Here is a 17,826-nt window from a genome sequence, read left to right as displayed (position 1 = left end):
TTGACCTTACCTCGCCACCCCATGCACTATTGGTACCTACTACCAACAGTAACTCTCATAACGATGAAAAACAGTGTGTATAAAGCTTTCAAATAAGATACTATCATACTAAAACACAATGCTAATATGCAAATAATGCCTAAAAACTATTGATGTACTACCTCAAATTCAAATTCAAATTCAAATTCAAATTCAAATTCAAATTCAAATTCAAATTCAAATTCAAATTCAAATTCAAATTCAAATTCAAATTCAAATGGTTTAATCGACGTAAAATTTTACAATTATTTGTCGATAGTCATCTACCACCATTTCACAAAGGCCCCGTCATTGAGAAGGAAAGAAATGGCGAAAGAAACTCCTCGAGCATCTTTTCAACTTTTTCCTTATAATCTATTACAATTTTTACTTATATCTAGTACCTACAATTTTACTTAAGTACCTATATCCATTTCATTTTTTCAATAGCCTTAGCTGAGGTGGACAAGACCACGCGTTTTTGTCGTTTAAATAATCATTTATACTATAGTAAGCTTTACTACATAATGTAGCTTTAACATAATTCTTAAATTTTTGCTCAGTAAGGTTTATTGCTTCATTTGGTAATTTATTATAAAAACGTATACCCCATGAATGATGTGTTTGTTTTCGAAAGTCTGAGTGTGGGGAAAAGCAACTTATTTTTGTTTCTGGTCTCAATACCGTGAGTGGCTCCTACTTTAATAAATGAATTTAAGTTTTTACGAACATACATAATATTTTCATAGATATATTGGCATGGAACAGTTAGTATACCTATTTCCTTAAACGTATCTCTTAATGAAATTCTAGACCCTAATACATATATGGCTCGAATTGCTCGTTTTTGCAGAACAAAGATTTGATTAATGTCAGCCGCTCGTCCCCACAATAGAATTCCGTAAGACATAACACTATGAAAATAACTAAAATACACAAGCCTGGCTGTATCTACATCTGTTAACTGTCTAATGGTTCTAACCGCATAAGCTGCAGAACTCAATCTACCGGCTATCCTCTCAATATGGGGTCCCCATTGCAACTTTGAGTCAATTGTAATACCCAGGAATACCGTTTCATTTACTAACTCTAGCTTATCGTTATTCAATGACAAATATGTCTCTACTTGTCTTACATTAGGCAAAGTGAATTTAATACATTTTGTTTTCTTGGAGTTAAGAGCTAAATTATTTACAGTGAACCAATTAGCAACTATGGAAAAAGTACTGTTTGCATTGTCAAAATTATTTATATGTATAAAGAAATACCTAACTATCAATGCTTCTACTTTATGAATAAAATTATATAACTACCTACTTTAGCTAGTCTATGTTATATTGTATAAGTAACTTAATTATACCTAGTGCATAATTACCAATTACCTATACCTATGTAAATGACTTGTAATATTATTGAAGTTATTACCAATAAATGATTGAATTGAAATTGAAGAGGTATAAATGTAAACACTGTTATTAAATTTTAAAAAAATTAAAAAAAATAACTACTGAACTGTTTTGTCACTTTCTCAAAGTACAAATTGTTTAAGGGATAGGTACTTTATAAAACTTTAAAGGAATAACAGGGATACTCCATAAAACTTTTAATATAGGTATTTTTAAACTATATATTATATTTTTTTTCAATGTCCTACTCATAGCACGCCAGGTGTCAGGAGGATAGAAAAAAATATGTTTTTGACAAAAAAAAAAAAACTTACTTTACAACTGCTTAAAACAATAGTTGAAGATCTCAGGGAAACAGAGAATACGAATTACGTAAAGTATTTGGTATTTCTTACCAATTTTATTTAATCTTGTCCAGTACCGTTATTGGCCCAATTTTATTTTATTATATATATACTTCTTATTTAGTGTAAGAAACATGAACCAACCATTATAACATACATTTAATATCAATAAACCTGAAAAAAATTAATAAAACCTTTACGTTTATTTTCGATTTAAGCATTATTAGCATCCTTATAACCTCTACTATCACTTTAGATCTAGTTCACCATAAATAGGATAACATCTTTACGATTATCTTCGATTTTAGCATTCCTAGCTTCCTTTTAACCTCTACTCATTCTTTAACTCTAGATCCAGTTCACGTGCGCTCTGGTGCTGGCGGTGAACGGCATCAGGACCGGCTGCGAGTTCCCGCTGTGGATGCACTACGTGCTCATCGTCTACATGATCTCCTTCATCGTGCTCTTCGGAAACTTCTACATGAAAGCCTACATCGCCAAGGTAAGTTATGTTTTCTTTTACTGCATTGGTTGTTGTTGCTACTACTTCAAGATTACGGTCAAGATCTATAGGTTTAAGTCGATATTAATTAATATAATTTTATCTAGCTACTTAATCTACACTGATAAACTATACAAACTCTCGGTAGGTATTAGAAACTTGACATCATTGTTTGAAACAATGCAAAAGCAAAGATAGTCACAGCGCAATAGGAACCGAGTCTAGAGGAGCTGTTAGCCGGGGGTGCCGGGGTGCTGTAATATTTGCTGTAGACATCATCCCAAAATTGCACGCGTTCTGGCTGCCAGTTCCGTTTCAACTGAGGTTTCAGGTTCAATACCATATACGGATACGGTCCGTTTGAGGACACTGCTGGCCAGCCCTCGGGGTATTGTTCAGTGTTGACTGGTACTGGTTTTCTGAAAAGATGAAAAAACTGATTGAGAAAATATGCAAATACATACCATATTTACCTTGTAAACCCACGTAGAGCCAATAAAAAATAATTAAAACTTGGAAGTTGAAAGAGAAACAACATAATAATAGTAAACGAAAATGTAGTTAAATGAAAACTTATGTAAGTAATTAAAAACTAACCCGGTCTTAATAAAGTTGACCCACAGCTGCACCATGGACTTTTTCATCAAATGGTAATCACTGGTATTAGACGCATTTGGACCATCCAGGACCATCTGTGTGTGATCGCAATGATTCGCACCTACTGGTGGTTCTGCAGTCGGATTTCCCGATTCCGGAACGAAATCAAACTCTAAAAAGTACATATTTTCATTACCAGCTTCTACTTGCAGTGAGAGTGCTCGGTGAACACCATATGTAAACAACACGTCAGAAAAATAGTCGATAAAACCCATTTTTCTATCAGTATTTAATTTCGAAAAAAATAACTCTCTTGCTGCATCAGCGACCGCTTTTCTTTCATTTTGAGTCTCAAATTTCAAGTCTTCAGGTAAATAATCTGACAGATCCGCTACCATTTCATCTATCCATCTATCATAAACTGGCATTCTAAATAAACCTTCCATATTTGAAAACCCAGTAAGTGTGGGGTATTTCTCATAAGTTCCTTGTTTTAATATATCGAATGGGGCAGTTTTTAAAACTGCTTCGGATTCTAAATCACATTCAATGCAGGGGACAAACTGGAAAGAAGAATCTTTTCCTTCCCAAAAACTGTCTTTCGTTAAACTTTCTATAGATGAGCCTTTAAAGAAATCTTCTAAGGCACCGATGTCATTTGCATTACTAAAATTCATTCTTATGGCTTGCGCTTTTGCTACTTCTATGGGATTTTGCTGTACGCTCCAGGTTGAGATACTAGATCCACTTTGTGCTATGACTTTGTTAAACAATCCTTTCGTAGTTTCCGAGAGAACAAGCAGATCAACGGCGGAAGATCCTGCACTGCAGCCATCGATAGTGACATCATCGGGGTTTCCCCCAAAACTACGAATATTTTCTTTAACCCAGCGCAAGAGTGCTAGCATGTCTTTTAGACCAGCATTTCCGGGGACATCTGCAGTACCCAAACACAAGAAACCCACAATACCAAGACGATAATTAAACGTCACTGCTACCACATTTCCCTCTTTCACTATGGAATAAGGTTTTTCTAAGTTTCCATATCCTGCAGCGTAGCCTCCGCCGTGGATATTAACCATAACTGGTAAATTTGTCTCATTTGTGTTCGGGGTAAATACACTAGCTACGAGGCAGTCTTCTTGTGCTATATCTTTGTAAATGTCACCGGCTTGAGGACAGACGATGAATTCGTCTTGTGCATCTAGAATGTCTGACCACTGTGGTGCTGGTAATGGACCCTGAAAGCAGGAACAGAATTATATAAAACTTTAAAATATAATTTATTACGGCTTTATTAGCTTCACTAAGGTTAATGGCTAACCATTCGGTCAATAATAATTATAAAAATAACATACGTACCTTGAATTTGTTTACCCCAGTGGGAGCAGTAGCATATGGAATTCCGTAAAATTCGAATATATCCCATTGTTGATTTTTGTAACCTCTAACACGGCCAGAACTTATTTGCACTAATCTTGAATTTTCTTCTTCACTTGAATCACATAATTGTAATTTAATTACGGTTAAAAAAAGAAAGATTAACGATGTTGTTTTCGTCATTGTTTTGAAATGAACTGATTATTCAATTAGCTGGCTATGATATATAAAGAATTTATTTCATGATTTAACATAATTATTATCGGTATTCTCCGAAGCGATATCAATATTTGGTTTAGATCGGTTGCTAGATATTGATGATTGGACTAATTAATAGTCAAAGACATCAGTTAAAAATTCAGGGTATCTAAACTATTCTGATAACAATAAAATTTATTACTAAGTAGACTTGTTCTAATATATTTCAGGCATACTTATCAAAACAAACAAGAGCAGATTTTTCAATAGTAAAATAAAAGTTATCTCTACAAAATTTTGAATGTTATCACATCTGAATATTTTTTAAATAACATTTAAGTAAGTATCTCACTATATTAACAAATTAATAATATACTTTTGACTAAATTTTTATTTTTTTATTTTTATAAGCCTAATTACACAGAACACTTAGTACATTTAATTATTATTAGAAACGTGATATCACAGTTTGGAACATTGCTAAAGCAAAGATGGCCACAGCACAATAGGACCTGAGCCTAGAGGAGCTGTTAGCCGGGGGCGCCGGGGTGCTGTAATATTTGCTGTAGACGTCATCCCAGAATCGGGCGCGTTCTGGCTGCCAGTGCTGCTTCAGCTTGGACGGAATGTTGATGTCCATGTAGGAACCGTTCACGGACGCCGCGGGCCAGCCCTCGGGGAATTCTTCGGTAACAGCTGGTACTGGTTTCCTGAAAAACATATGGAGACTAAGAAGACGATAATAAAAAAATATATATTATTATCATTTCATCAAGTTGATGTGTTTGCGGATGGCTGGCCAAAGTTAAAAAAGGCATGTCTGAAATTTTGTGAGTCTGATGGATAAATATTATTAACTAAGTATTATTATTATTAGAACATTATTATTAACTAAGTATTATTATTATTGTGCCTCTATGTAGCGCTAAGGTTTTTCTTTTAAACTGTAATGCTATGTAGTGTGATGATGAATAAATAAATAAATAAATCATACACTTTTTGAGGTGCGGAATCCTCAGAAGCTATAAAAAAATACTAACCCGGTCTTGATGAAGTTCAACCACAGTTGCACCATGGACTTTTTCAACAAATAGTAATCATTGGAATGCGGCCCTTCTTCTGGTTGCTCCTGGACTATTTCTGATTGATCGCAATGGTCAGCGCCCGGTGGTGGCTCTGTCGTAGAATTTTCAGTTTTTTCAACGAAAGTATACTCTAAGAAGTACACATTTTCATTTCCAGCTTCTACTTGTAATTTAACTCCTCGATAAACACCATAAGCAAACATGACGTCAGTAAAATAGTCAATGTACCCCTGCTTTTTATCCGTATTTAACTTTGTAAAGTACAACTCTTTTGCTGCGTCAGCGACAGCTTTTTTTTCATTCGCGGTTTCGAATTTTAAATCTTCAGGTAAATAATCTGACATGTCTTCCGTCATGTTATCTATCCATTCATCATAAGTCATCATTCGCATTAAACCTTCCATATTGGAAAATCCAGTAAGTGTGGGGTATTTCTCAAAGGTTCCTTGTTTCAATACATCAATTGGTGCAGTTTTTAAAATTGATTCTGATTCTAAGTCTCGCTCGAGACAAGGAACAAATTGTAAAGAAGAATCTTTACTGTCCCAAAAACCAAAGTTGGTTAAACTATCTATATTTTGGTTCTTATAAAAATCTTCAAGAGCAATAAAGTCATTCACATTATTGAAATTCATTCTTTTGGCTAGCATCTGTGCTATTTCTATGGGATTTTGCTGTACAGCCCAACCGCCTACACCAGATCCACTTTGTGATATAACTTTATTAAATAATCCTTTAGTTGCTTCTGAAACAGCTAATAGTTCAACGGAGACCGATCCCGCGCTGCAGCCAGCGATGGTTACATCATCCGGGTTTCCGCCGAAATTCCGAATATTTGCTTTAACCCAGCGCAAGAGAGCGACCATGTCTTTCAAACCAGCATTGCCGGGGACATCTTCAGTGCCCAAACACAAGAAACCCAGAACACCAAGACGATAATTAAACGTCACTGCTACGACATTTCCCTCCTTTACTAAAGAATATGGGAGCTCTAGGTTACCATATCCTGCTGCATAGGCTCCGCCGTGGATATTGACCAGAACTGGCAGATTGGCCTCATTTGTATTCGGAGTAAATACATTAGCTACAAGACAGTCTTCTTGTGCTAACGGTTTGTAATATTCGATGGATTGAGGACAAATTATGGTTTTATTTTTTGCATCTAAAATGTCGGACCACTCTGGTGCTGGTGAAGGGCCCTGAAAAATAATTCCCAATTTGAACAACTCACAAGGCATTAAGTACTCAATAAATAAACTAAATTTTAAAGGTTAACCCCCTTATTCATAAAAAAATTAGTAAACGCTTTAGCTATTGAACTGTTTTGTCCCTCTCTGTCAAAGAACAAATTGTTCTATGTCAGAGAGTGACGGAACAGTTCAATAGCTAAAGCTTCCACTAACTTTTTTATGAATAAGGGGGTAAGTTATTATAAATATTATAATATTTTTAATAATGAAGTAAGTATACTTACTCTGAATTTGTTTACCCCAGTGGGAGCAGTAGCATATGGTATTCCGTGAAATTCGAAAATATCCCATTCTTGATTTTTGTAACCTCTAACACGGCCTGAGCTTATTTGAACTAATTTAGAATTTTCTTCTTCACTTGAATGGCATACTTGTAATAAGTTGACAACAAATAAAAGAAAGACCAACACTGTTGTTTTCTCCATGATTTCGAGATAAATGGATCATTATTATCTGGCTCTCCTATATAAAGAAGTCCATACCATGTTTTTGCAAACGATATCGAATATGTGCTCTGATCGTTTGCATGATATTGATAAGTCATGCTTAGTAATTAATTTTAGGTATGAAAAAAGCAATGATGTACTTATATTTCAGATACACACAGTACATATTGTTGAGTTACAAGAAATAATTTTATAATAAGGTTTGGTCAATCAGGAGAAGAAATGGCAAGTAACTCAAGTGTATAGACGTCCTCAAGGTAACAACACGATGTGACGGACGTGCATACACGTCGAAATTAGAGCTCTTGTTTTTTTTGTTCCCGTCAGTCAGCAGGTGTCACAACACGGAGAACCACCTATCAACCAATTTTTATTGTTTAAGACGGCATATAACTATGAATACTTATATGCACAAAAACAATTTGCATATCTGTCTAAACATGTTTCCACTGAAAATGAAAATACTCGAGACTTCAGTGACGGCTTATTGCAACTATAAGGGGTAGAACTTAAGACACATCATCAGATTGCTCCATTGCGCGCTAAGAGACAATGAAATGATATTTTCGAATCCTTGGCTTTATGCAAGCAATTATTGGGATATAAAACAACTGATGATGAAATATCTCTTATATATGTAAAATAGGTACCAATCTCGACGTGTATAGACGTCGCTGTCACATCACAACTGTGTCAATCCTATATGATGTGAAAAGACGTTATAACACGTCGTTGTTATTTGTATGGGGAAAAAAGTGTCACATCACGAGGACCAGGCCTGACTGAAGTATCCACCAAAGTGTTAAGCTCAGTGTGCAGTTGTGCACACTATTCTATGTAACTGAAAATAATCAATTCAATTAATGCTTTTTATTTATACTTTAAAAATTTCTTAAATTATTTTCAGGACTAATCTTTATTGTGTAGACGCTTAGATGTAAATATTATTTTTGGATGCACCTTTGCAGTTATTTGCTTATCTGTAATACCGTATCAATCAACAATACACTGCACTATTATATTTTTTCCTGATAGGTAGTATCATTGAAAGCTCCGTTTTATTCTGATAAGCGATAGCAACATGACAAACAAAATACTGAAAGATAATTCATCATGCCTATTCCCAAAACCTCAATCTTAACTCGGATATTTGAAAAAACTCATGATGACTTTATTCATCTTCGTATTTTGTGAGTGCCCTATATTCCAATTTAGAAACATAAAGGTTCTTATATATACATATTTTGTATACAGAAAAATCGATCACGTTTTTTGTAAACCGCTAGCGTACTGTTGCATATTTTATACTGATACTAATCGCAGCCAAGTTGTTGCACACCGACCATACGTATTCTACCAAAGATCTCATTTAAATAAAAAAATAACACACACACACACTCACGCCTTATACTAATGTACTCCCTTGCGGGGTAGGCAGAGGTGCATTGCTGCACCCACTTTTCGCCAGAGTGTTATGTTAGTCCCAATGTAATAGGGGGCGGGCCTATTGCCATTTTACGGGCACATCCAAGACCCGATAACAAATATCTGTGTTTAACCCGCGGATAGTGAAGCGCGACTTTGTGTCACGAAATTTGACGCGAGCACTGGCGGGTTAAACAAATATCTGCCCCAGCCGGGAATCGAACCCGGGACCTTCGGCTCAGTAGTCAGGGTCACTAACCACTACGCCATTTGGTCGCATTTAAATTAGTAATTTTCTATTCTATCTATATTGATTTTATGTGTAGAAGTTGCTTCAAATTATCGTCTAATAATTGTATGTTTTTAATTATATTTTGACACCACATATTGTATAATTATCGTATAGATAACATGAATAATCCATCGATCTACTTGGGTGGTATGCGCTATCTGACCTGAAGATAAAAACGTTGATAGGTGCTATTAACAAAGAATACCTACACAAAACCTATTTTTAGTTGGTAACATGGAGATAGTGTAAATAAATCAGTCGGAGTTGATAGAGGATTCAAATTATTCACAAGAACGGATTTACCATAATTTATTAGACAAAAACACCAAGACTAAACACCAGTTCCTGCTGGTATCGGGGTAATGTAATAACGACTGTAGATGTCGTTCCATAAACTAACATATTCTGAGCGCCAGTTCTTCCTCAGCCGTGGTCGCAAGTTCATCTCCATGTACGAGCCAGTCGGTGACGCTGCGGGCCACCCGTCAGGGAATACTGATGAAGCATTTGGAACTGGTTTCCTGAATATAAAAAAAAATAAAATTAGGAATGTTTGTGAAAAAATATGTCATCAAAAATCTTAAGAGTATATATTTGTCAAAAGTGAACAATATGAAGTAATTAATTAATCCGCTTTAACTTCAATCATTGAAACTTACCCTGTCTTAATAAAGTTGATCCATAACGCTGTCATTTTCTTTTTCATCTCGAAGTAATCACTGGAATGTGCTACGGGCTCTGGTCGCTCAAATACTATCTCCGACTGTGTGCAGTGGCCAGCGCCGTGCACGTTGTAAGGCTCATCAGTCGGCACTTTCGAGTCCTCCACGAAGGAAAATTCGAAATAGTAAACATCTTCATTGCCAGCTTCGACTTGATAATTTATAGCACGAATTAGAGGGTATACAAACATTGCGTCTGAGAAGTAATCAATAAAACCCTGCTTGAAATCGTCATGATCAAAATACAACTCCTTAACTGACTTGGCTGCCTCTTTTTGTTCATCACTAGTATTGAATTTCAGATCTACAGGGAAGTAGTAGGCTAGATTAGACTGTATGTCATCTTTCCAGTCATCGTATGACTGCAATCTGTACAATCCTTCCATATTTGCGAAGCCAATAAGAGTAGGGTACTTTTTGAATGTTTCACTTTTTAGTGTATCTAGAGGTGCGGTTGTCAAAACCGCTTCTGTGCCTGTGTGCCTTTCAAGACAAGGAACAAAATATAAATCTTTGTCTTTGATAGTCGAATGGGTATGTTTTACTAACTCTTCTGTAGATCTGTTTGTATAAAATTCTTCTAGAGCATGCAAATCATCCGATATATCAAAATTCATTTTCATAGCATGTGTTTGTGCTATTTCTAAGGGGTTTTGTTGCACACTCCAGGATTCGATACTGTTTCCACTTTGAAGTATAACTTTGTTAAATAACCCCTTTGTTGTTTCTGAGAGAGCCAATAGCTCTGCGGAGACTGATCCAGCGCTGCAGCCGGCGATGGTAACGTCGTCAGGGTTTCCGCCGAAATTGGCAATATTCTGATTGACCCAATTCAAGAGCGCCACCATGTCCTTCAATCCGGCATTACCGGGAATACCCTCAGTGCCCAAACACAAGAAACCCAGCATACCGAGGCGATAATTAAAAGTGACTGTTACCAAATTTCCATCTTTAACTAGAGAATAAGGTAATAAGTGGTTGCCACTTTTATTATAGAATGCGCCACCGTGGATATAAACTAAAACTGGAAGATTTGTATCATTTGTGTTCGGGGTAAATACATTAGAAGTGAGGCAATTATCATGTCCTGTAGGGTGAGCGTGCTGAGCACAGACTATGGTTTTGTCTATTGCCTCCAAAGTATCTGACCAGTGGGGTGCTGGTAATGGCCCCTGAAACAAAGAACACATTGAAAAAACATACTAATAAAGGAGTTTCAAGGAGAGGCGATAAGAATCGCACTGCAGTATTGTAAAAATAAATAAATACCTTAAACTTTTCGCGGCCACTCGGAGCAGTAGCGTATGGTATTCCATAAAATGCAAAAATATCCCACTCAGAATTTTTATATCCTTTAACCAGTCCGGAGTGTATTTGAACCACTTTAGAGTTTTGTTCCACGGAACTCGAAAAACATACTTGTACTTGGTTTATTATGCAAAGAAATACGACAAAAACAGCTGATTTACCCATGGCTGCGAGATGAATAGATGCATCACATACGAGTACCAGACACTTCTTTATCGATATATGCAACACTTGTGCAGATATCTGATTAGCATGTTCAGATAACTACAATCTCCATCTGACGGTAGTACGAGATTAAACAGCTTGAGTTATAAAATATAGTATCATATCCATAATCCATCCACATCATGCATTTGGTGGTGTGGTCACACATGCACACATTGCATAACATAATGTATAGTATAGTAGAGGTATACTAACTTAATTTTTGTCCCAGAATACGCACGGCAAAACTTTTAAAGACGAAGCGAACCTCATAGGCAAAAGCTGTTATTATCTAGAAGTTATTATCATAGTAATTAATATTAACTAAAAGTGAACTGCTAACGAACTGTGACTACCATTTTAGATGTAGGTTGTAGATTACACTCATAATGATTCTGAAAAATGTATAATAGACGCATTTTTCCTGAAATAAAAATGACATATTATGTATCTAGCCTATCTGAAACCTAGTTAAACATTGTGAGATATGGCGTTTCGACTTTCTCCGTGTTCGGCATCATAAGGGTCACAGTGACAGTTAAATAAAGTCCATTTTTCTCTCCACCTTTAGTTTGCAAGGTGCGGGTGCCTATATAAATAGAGTGAGTCGCCCGCGCGCCTCAGTTGTAATATCACCATGCAGAAATGACTAGGTTTCAGATAGGCTAGATACATAATATGTCATTTTTATTTCAGGAAAAATGCGTCTATTATGTAGTCTGAGCCTATCTGAAACCTAGTTAAACATTGTGAGATGTGTTTATTATCGCATGGTGGAGAGAAAACCAACTGTGACCCATAAGCTACTGATGAGTATATCAGTAGATAAATATTTGAATCTATAAATTTATAATGCATAGATTTCTAGGTAGTAGATATACTAAAAAGAAAGGTATAAGTATACATAAGACTTAAGTACTTCCTTATTATTCGTGACTTGTCAGAAAGTTATGGAAGGTATGTACCTATACATATAGGTAGGTATTATACATATGGATACACACAGTGCCTCTTCGAAAGCAATACTTATAAGTATGTAATTATTAATCAAAATCTTGTTATTGTCAAGGCAATATTTTTAACATACACTAGCCGAATGGATGGAACCAGTGAAATACTTTGCAACAATATTTAAAAGCTGTAAAATGTAGAATATCGATCCAGGCCGCTGGGGCTCAGGCCAGCACATGCTGACTAGGGTATGTAATTCTGGACTGACCTCAGAAATGCAGCAGCCGACCCTGGAGCCTCGAGGACCTGCTCAGTCAGCCCCGTACGACGACACGGCCTGCAACACCTGGCGCGGCATCTAGTCCTTGGAACGATGAGTGGTGCTTGAAGGGAAGATACTCGTAATTTTACTAAATATCACAGCCTCATCAGCTACTGGAAAAGATTAGATGAAGGCTGTGACACTGGCGGATAACTAAGTATGCAGTTTTTCAAAACATGATGCAGGTCACCATATTCATATTCTAGATTGACAAGTAACACACAGTCTAATTTTGTATTCTAACTAACTCGGCGGTTAACGAGTTCCTGTGCAGTCCTACTAGGAAGGAAAGTTATTTTATAAGCCTTTGCACCGATTTTGTTGGCTACTATCATTCTGTATCATCATGTGTGAATATTATGAGCTCTGGCAGCATTCCTTGGTAGATGACATCAATTAATAAAGATTGATTAACACAACAATAACAATTATAATAGTTGATAAATGAAAACCGGCTAAAATGTCTTAACTGCGTAAGTAAATGATCAGTCATGCCCCCAGGATAAGTAAAATGTTCAGTACTTCATATGAAAAACATTAACAAGGTCACCTTTAGGTATGTTCGTCAATACTAAGGGCAGGTCCCGGCCAAAACCTTAATTTAGGCTTCGCTTTGTTGCAACTTCAAAGGTACGTAGGTACCTACTTACATTGTTGTAGGTTATGAATGTTGAAGCGTGTTAAGTAGAATACACAAAGCTTTCTGGTCGGTTCGATTTTAAAACCATTAAGTCAACCAAGACAAAACAAAATAAAATAGCTCGATTAAATAAAGATGGTACGTAAAGATGTTAGTTGTACCTGATCAGACCTGATGCAACGACAGCCAACATAGATATACTCTCTAATCTGTGGAAGCAACAATCATGGTGGCGGGAACATGGACAGTTGGACGAGCCACCTCGAGCCTGACTTATCAGACTTTTAATTGACAGTTCGCCAACAGCAGATAGCTTGCGGATATCTATAGGTAAACTTAGGTAGTTAGCTATACCCAAGAAGGCAGCTAAGGAAGGTTACCTACTTCAGCGACCTGGTATTGCAGTTCTCTCACGCCTTGTACTAATGTACTCCCTTGCGGGGTAGGCAGAGGTGCATTGCTGCACCCACTTTTCGCCAGAGTGTTATGTTAGTCCCAATGTAGGGGGCGGGCCTATTGCCATTTTACGGGCACATCCAAGACCGCCGGGAATCGAACCCGGGACCTTCGGCTCAGTAGTCAGGGTCACTAACCACTACGCCATTCGGTCGTCACAAAACTTAACCAAAATGGAATTGTGAAAACAGCACGTCTGCATCTTAACCAGTCAGTCTAAGTAGTTTCAACAGATAGGTACAGTGTTGAAAAATTGTTATGAAACGTTTGACCCAGAATCGAATTAAAAATACATTTTCATTAGAGAAGCCGTTTAGGCAAGAATAGGTACTTGCACTCTTTGAATTGTGCTCCAAATGATGACCTTCGAAATTCATAGAAATTTAATGACGACTGCCATTGTTTATTATCTAGCCCAGTAAATTGAGTTGGGCTACGGCTACACGTGATGTGATACACAGTACACAGTAGGTATATGCATGTTCCCAGAATAGTGGAAATTATAATTTTACCAAAAGGTAGTCGTCTCGTGCAAGAGCACCGTTACTCGATTTATTCGATACACAACTAGTAGACAGCTGCTGCGTAGGAGGTTCACGCATTTTTCAACAAAGAGCTCGGACACACACTCACAATCCACTGGGACATAAGGAAGACAGCTAATACTAATTAATTCTAATTAATTATGCTAATAATAATTCTGGTGTTACTCAGAAACCGCGATGACACTCTGATCATGATCACCCGACAGTAGAATCATAATAAATTCGGTAACTTGTGAAGCGGTATGGTATAGCAACAGCGACTTTCACGAAATCAGGAATTAGCTCAGTGCTTTCAGGTTGAACACTCGCCGGTAGGATTCACTTTGCTCACAGCCGAGAAAAGAAAAGACTCAAAGCTGCCGATGTGTCATGACACTTAAAGATAGTGTCTGGGGGGTCACTTTATATTACGAAAAACGAACTTTCAGTGCACTGCAGCGCGAGCTATCTGTTTGTATGTATTAAACGTGCCGATTGCACGACAGCTCTCGTTCGTTCGTTTCTCATCAGTTTAGAGTAACGCTTCTGTACTTACCGTGCGACACCATTCCCATGAGCAGTCCAATGATCTTTAGGCAGTTTAGAACAAAAGCTGCATTAGACAGTTTCTTCAGCAGACATCGAAATAAAAATAAAAAATTCTTGCACAACTATCCCCAGGAGCAGTCTACAGGTCACTTTGGGCAGTTCAGAAGAAAGCTGCTTTAACAGAATACCCTACCTCAGCGGAGGCATCAAATTGAAGTGCTATAACACTTGTAGAAGCGGTGCACGTTACCCGATTTGTCGTCATCCATGCCGATGCGGCTACGGCGACTGCAGGTGGGTACTCAGGCTTCGTTGGTGTGCCCTTGTATGGCTAACATGACCAACCTTGGCAGTAAACGTTCGTCCGCATATGCCATAATCACTGATGAATAGCGCACGATACCTTCTAAAGAAGTCACTAACAATGATGGCTGATGATGATGATGATGACCGTGCTAGCAATAGTGCAGGCGGTTCCGCTGAGCATAAAATCTCTTCCCAGACAGGGGGCGTTTGGATCTGGCAACCAGAACAGGAGTGCCAGGTGTGCGCAGCGATGCAGGTGGGACAACACAGCCGCCAGGGCAGGAGTGCATGGCTGGGTCTATGCAGCGATGCAGGTAGCACAAACCGGTGGCCAGGGCCAGGACCGGGTGTACAGCCGCCAGGGCAGGAGCGCATGGCTGGGTCTATGCAGCGGTGCAGGTAGTAAAAACCGGTGGCCAGGGCCAGGACCGGGTGTACGCTGCGATGCAGGTGGCAAGAGACGGCGGCCAGCGCAGGAGCGCAGGGCCGGGTGTACGCTGCGATGCAGGTGGCACGAGACGGCGGCCAGCGTGGGAGCACAGGGCCGAGTGCAGGTTACACGAAACTTCAATTTCACCGAATCGGCCTGCCTACCCTTCAGCGGGTAGGTACCGGCGCGATCACATTACTCACCGCACATGCCACAATGTCCCAACATACTGAAACTCGGAGCCACGTGCTTCCTGTAAAAAATCCTATGACGGTCCTGGAAAGCTCCTGTTTGTAAAGCCTTACATAAGCTATAATAAAGTGCATTATTGTAATAGCAAAGTCTTTATCAACAGTTTTCTAAAAATATTAGAAATTGAGGGTAGAAAAATACCTATATTTTTATTATTTTTTCCTGTATAAAATAAACATTATGCTTTACTTAAAGCGGTCATTAATGTAAGTATCTAGCTCAAGCGCCACTAGTAGGACCGGAATATGTGATCAATCATCACTACTACTATTGAATCGGACCCTACTGCGTGGGATAAAAACCCCAAGCGCCGGAGCATTATGACCAGTGGCTGAGCTTTTAAAAGCAGTAATTAATAGCATTTTACTCACGGCTTATCAGCTCAAACCTTCGTTGCGAAATCCTCAGCAATGGCTGCGTGCGCAGCAGCCGGCAGGCCTCGCTCCCTGACGCCACGTGTCGCGGTGGCCGCGCCCCGCGCCGCCTGGTCCGCATCACGCTTCTCCCGGCAGTGAGGACTCCGCAAATTCAATATTATATTTTTCCCCGTTCGGAGCGAAGCCGACGAGAACCGTGGCTACATTGAGCCATTTTGCCGAAGTGTTCACTTCAAAAATCAAAAACCAACTGAGGCGCGCGGGCGACTCACTCTATTTATATAGGCACCCGCACCTTGCAAACTAAAGGTGGAGAGAAAAATGGACTTTATTTAACTGTCACTGTGACCCTTATGATGCCGAACACGGAGAAAGTCGAAACGCCATATCTCACAATGTTTAACTAGGTTTCAGATAGGCTCAGACTACATAATATATAATTATCTGTAATATCCTTCACTGATTTACGCTCAATGATAATAATATTATGTTAATGATAACGAATGCAAATGATAAAATCACAGTACGTTTCGCGATGCACATACCTAATTATAATAATATGTTTATTATCTGGTCCTATGATAGCCGATAGCGAAACATTTACGAGATATATAACGAGATATAACGAGGTATAACTTACTTATAAATTTTTTTTAATAATGATTTCTTAAATGAAATATCAAATGGCTGACTCGAAAGTTTTCCTCCTTCCATCCATCTCACCCCAGTCTTGTTTTGTATGAAAAACGTGGTTTTAATAGTATTTTTTTATTTGTTTCAGGGAAGCGGCTGCATGTCAGTGAGGTACGGCGAGTGCCTGGACGATGAGGAAACCATCGCAAACAGGAAACTTAAGGAAAATTGAATGTTTTATACCTACTTAAATTTAAACATAAACATTTATGTTTGTTATGTACTGTTTAATTTGTTGTATGCGTATTTAATTTATTCTAAGGATTTGTTGTTATGTTGTATAATTATTAGTTTTAGGGATAGGTGTTACGGTGCTCTCTGTAAAGATTTTTTAAAAAGAGGAATGTGAATTCGGAGCTCAATGCAGCGATATAGTTGAAGGTACAAATTATGTTGACACTTTCGATGTAAGTACTTATTAATCGCTTGTTGATATTTTACTGTATACTTGAAAGATAACGTATCTGTACGTGATTTTTTAAACATCCTGTTAAAAATTTAATTCTTCAATTCCTTTTATGTTTTCCATACTTACAATGTTACGAGTTAGATACTATAAAACAAACTGTATAAAATAAATGTAAAATAAAAAATTGTTTAAAAAATATCTCATTATCGTTTTTTGACAAGGAAACAAAATGATTCATAATTATGAAGCTGACCAAAACACCACGATACTGCGTGGGTTAAAAAATAGAACGCCCTGTATAGTGTATAACAACATTATTTTACATCGGCTGTTTATAAACTGAGAAATACCATTACCAACTCAAGAATAGCCCTGACAAGATTTATCTACCTACTGGCAGTTATAGTGAAAGACAAAATAATGTTCAACAAATATCCTTTAAATTACCCTTTTCCAGTTAGTGTAATTACTGGAAAAGGGTAATTTAGCACAGGAAACCAAAACACCAAATTAGGATGTTTCATTGTCCAAGGACAAAACAAACAAATTCAAACTTTTCGGAAGGGTTAATCAAGCTTAACGAAAAGGAACGAACGTAGGCTCTGCCATTCAATCGGTACGTTTAATGCGAGGAGATAGAGTCGAGATTAGCGCAGCAAAGCGCCAAAATTTAAATTTTGTTTTCTCACGTACAACGTAACACTAACAACTATCATCTCAATTATTAAGGCGTGTCATTA

General features: G+C 37.6%; 3 protein-coding genes across 5 annotated transcripts in view; 1 reads left to right on the top strand and 2 right to left on the bottom strand.

The window, feature by feature from the left end:
- Positions 1–17,284, top strand: part of LOC105392258 (elongation of very long chain fatty acids protein 4) — a 38,288-nt gene extending 21,004 nt beyond the window's left edge. The window contains exons 6-7 of the mRNA XM_048624809.1: positions 2,121–2,270; positions 16,766–17,284. Coding sequence (XP_048480766.1) covers positions 2,121–2,270; positions 16,766–16,849 — 234 coding nt within the window. The 3' untranslated portion in view covers positions 16,850–17,284. The remainder of the gene's footprint in view (positions 1–2,120; positions 2,271–16,765) is intronic.
- On the bottom strand, positions 1,787–7,232 carry LOC105398221 (esterase E4). 3 transcript variants are annotated; one of them, XM_048624806.1, is made up of 3 exons: positions 7,005–7,232; positions 5,486–6,729; positions 1,787–2,689 (listed from the first exon to the last, which is right to left on the bottom strand). In XM_048624806.1, the coding sequence occupies exons 1-3, from the start codon at positions 7,203–7,205 to the stop codon at positions 2,422–2,424; spliced, it is 1,713 nt and encodes a 570-aa protein (XP_048480763.1). In that variant the 5' UTR covers positions 7,206–7,232; the 3' UTR covers positions 1,787–2,421. The 3 variants fall into 3 exon arrangements, with proteins under 3 accessions (XP_048480763.1, XP_048480764.1, XP_048480765.1); XM_048624807.1 differs by lacking the exons at positions 5,486–6,729; positions 7,005–7,232 and adding exons at positions 2,868–4,108; positions 4,230–4,863; XM_048624808.1 differs by lacking the exon at positions 1,787–2,689 and adding an exon at positions 4,829–5,155 and having other exon boundaries at positions 7,005–7,231.
- Positions 9,236–11,172, bottom strand: LOC105398219 (cholinesterase 1). The gene is made up of 3 exons (XM_011570273.3): positions 10,935–11,172; positions 9,603–10,837; positions 9,236–9,464 (listed from the first exon to the last, which is right to left on the bottom strand). The coding sequence occupies exons 1-3, from the start codon at positions 11,136–11,138 to the stop codon at positions 9,275–9,277; spliced, it is 1,629 nt and encodes a 542-aa protein (XP_011568575.3). The 5' UTR covers positions 11,139–11,172; the 3' UTR covers positions 9,236–9,274.
- Positions 17,285–17,826: the final 542 nt, after the last annotated feature.

Source organism: Plutella xylostella, chromosome 13 (assembly GCF_932276165.1).
Source record: "Plutella xylostella chromosome 13, ilPluXylo3.1, whole genome shotgun sequence".
NCBI lineage: Eukaryota > Metazoa > Arthropoda > Insecta > Lepidoptera > Plutellidae > Plutella > Plutella xylostella.
The sequence above is the reverse complement of the archived record's forward strand: the minus strand, read 5'-3'. Positions and strand labels throughout refer to the sequence as shown.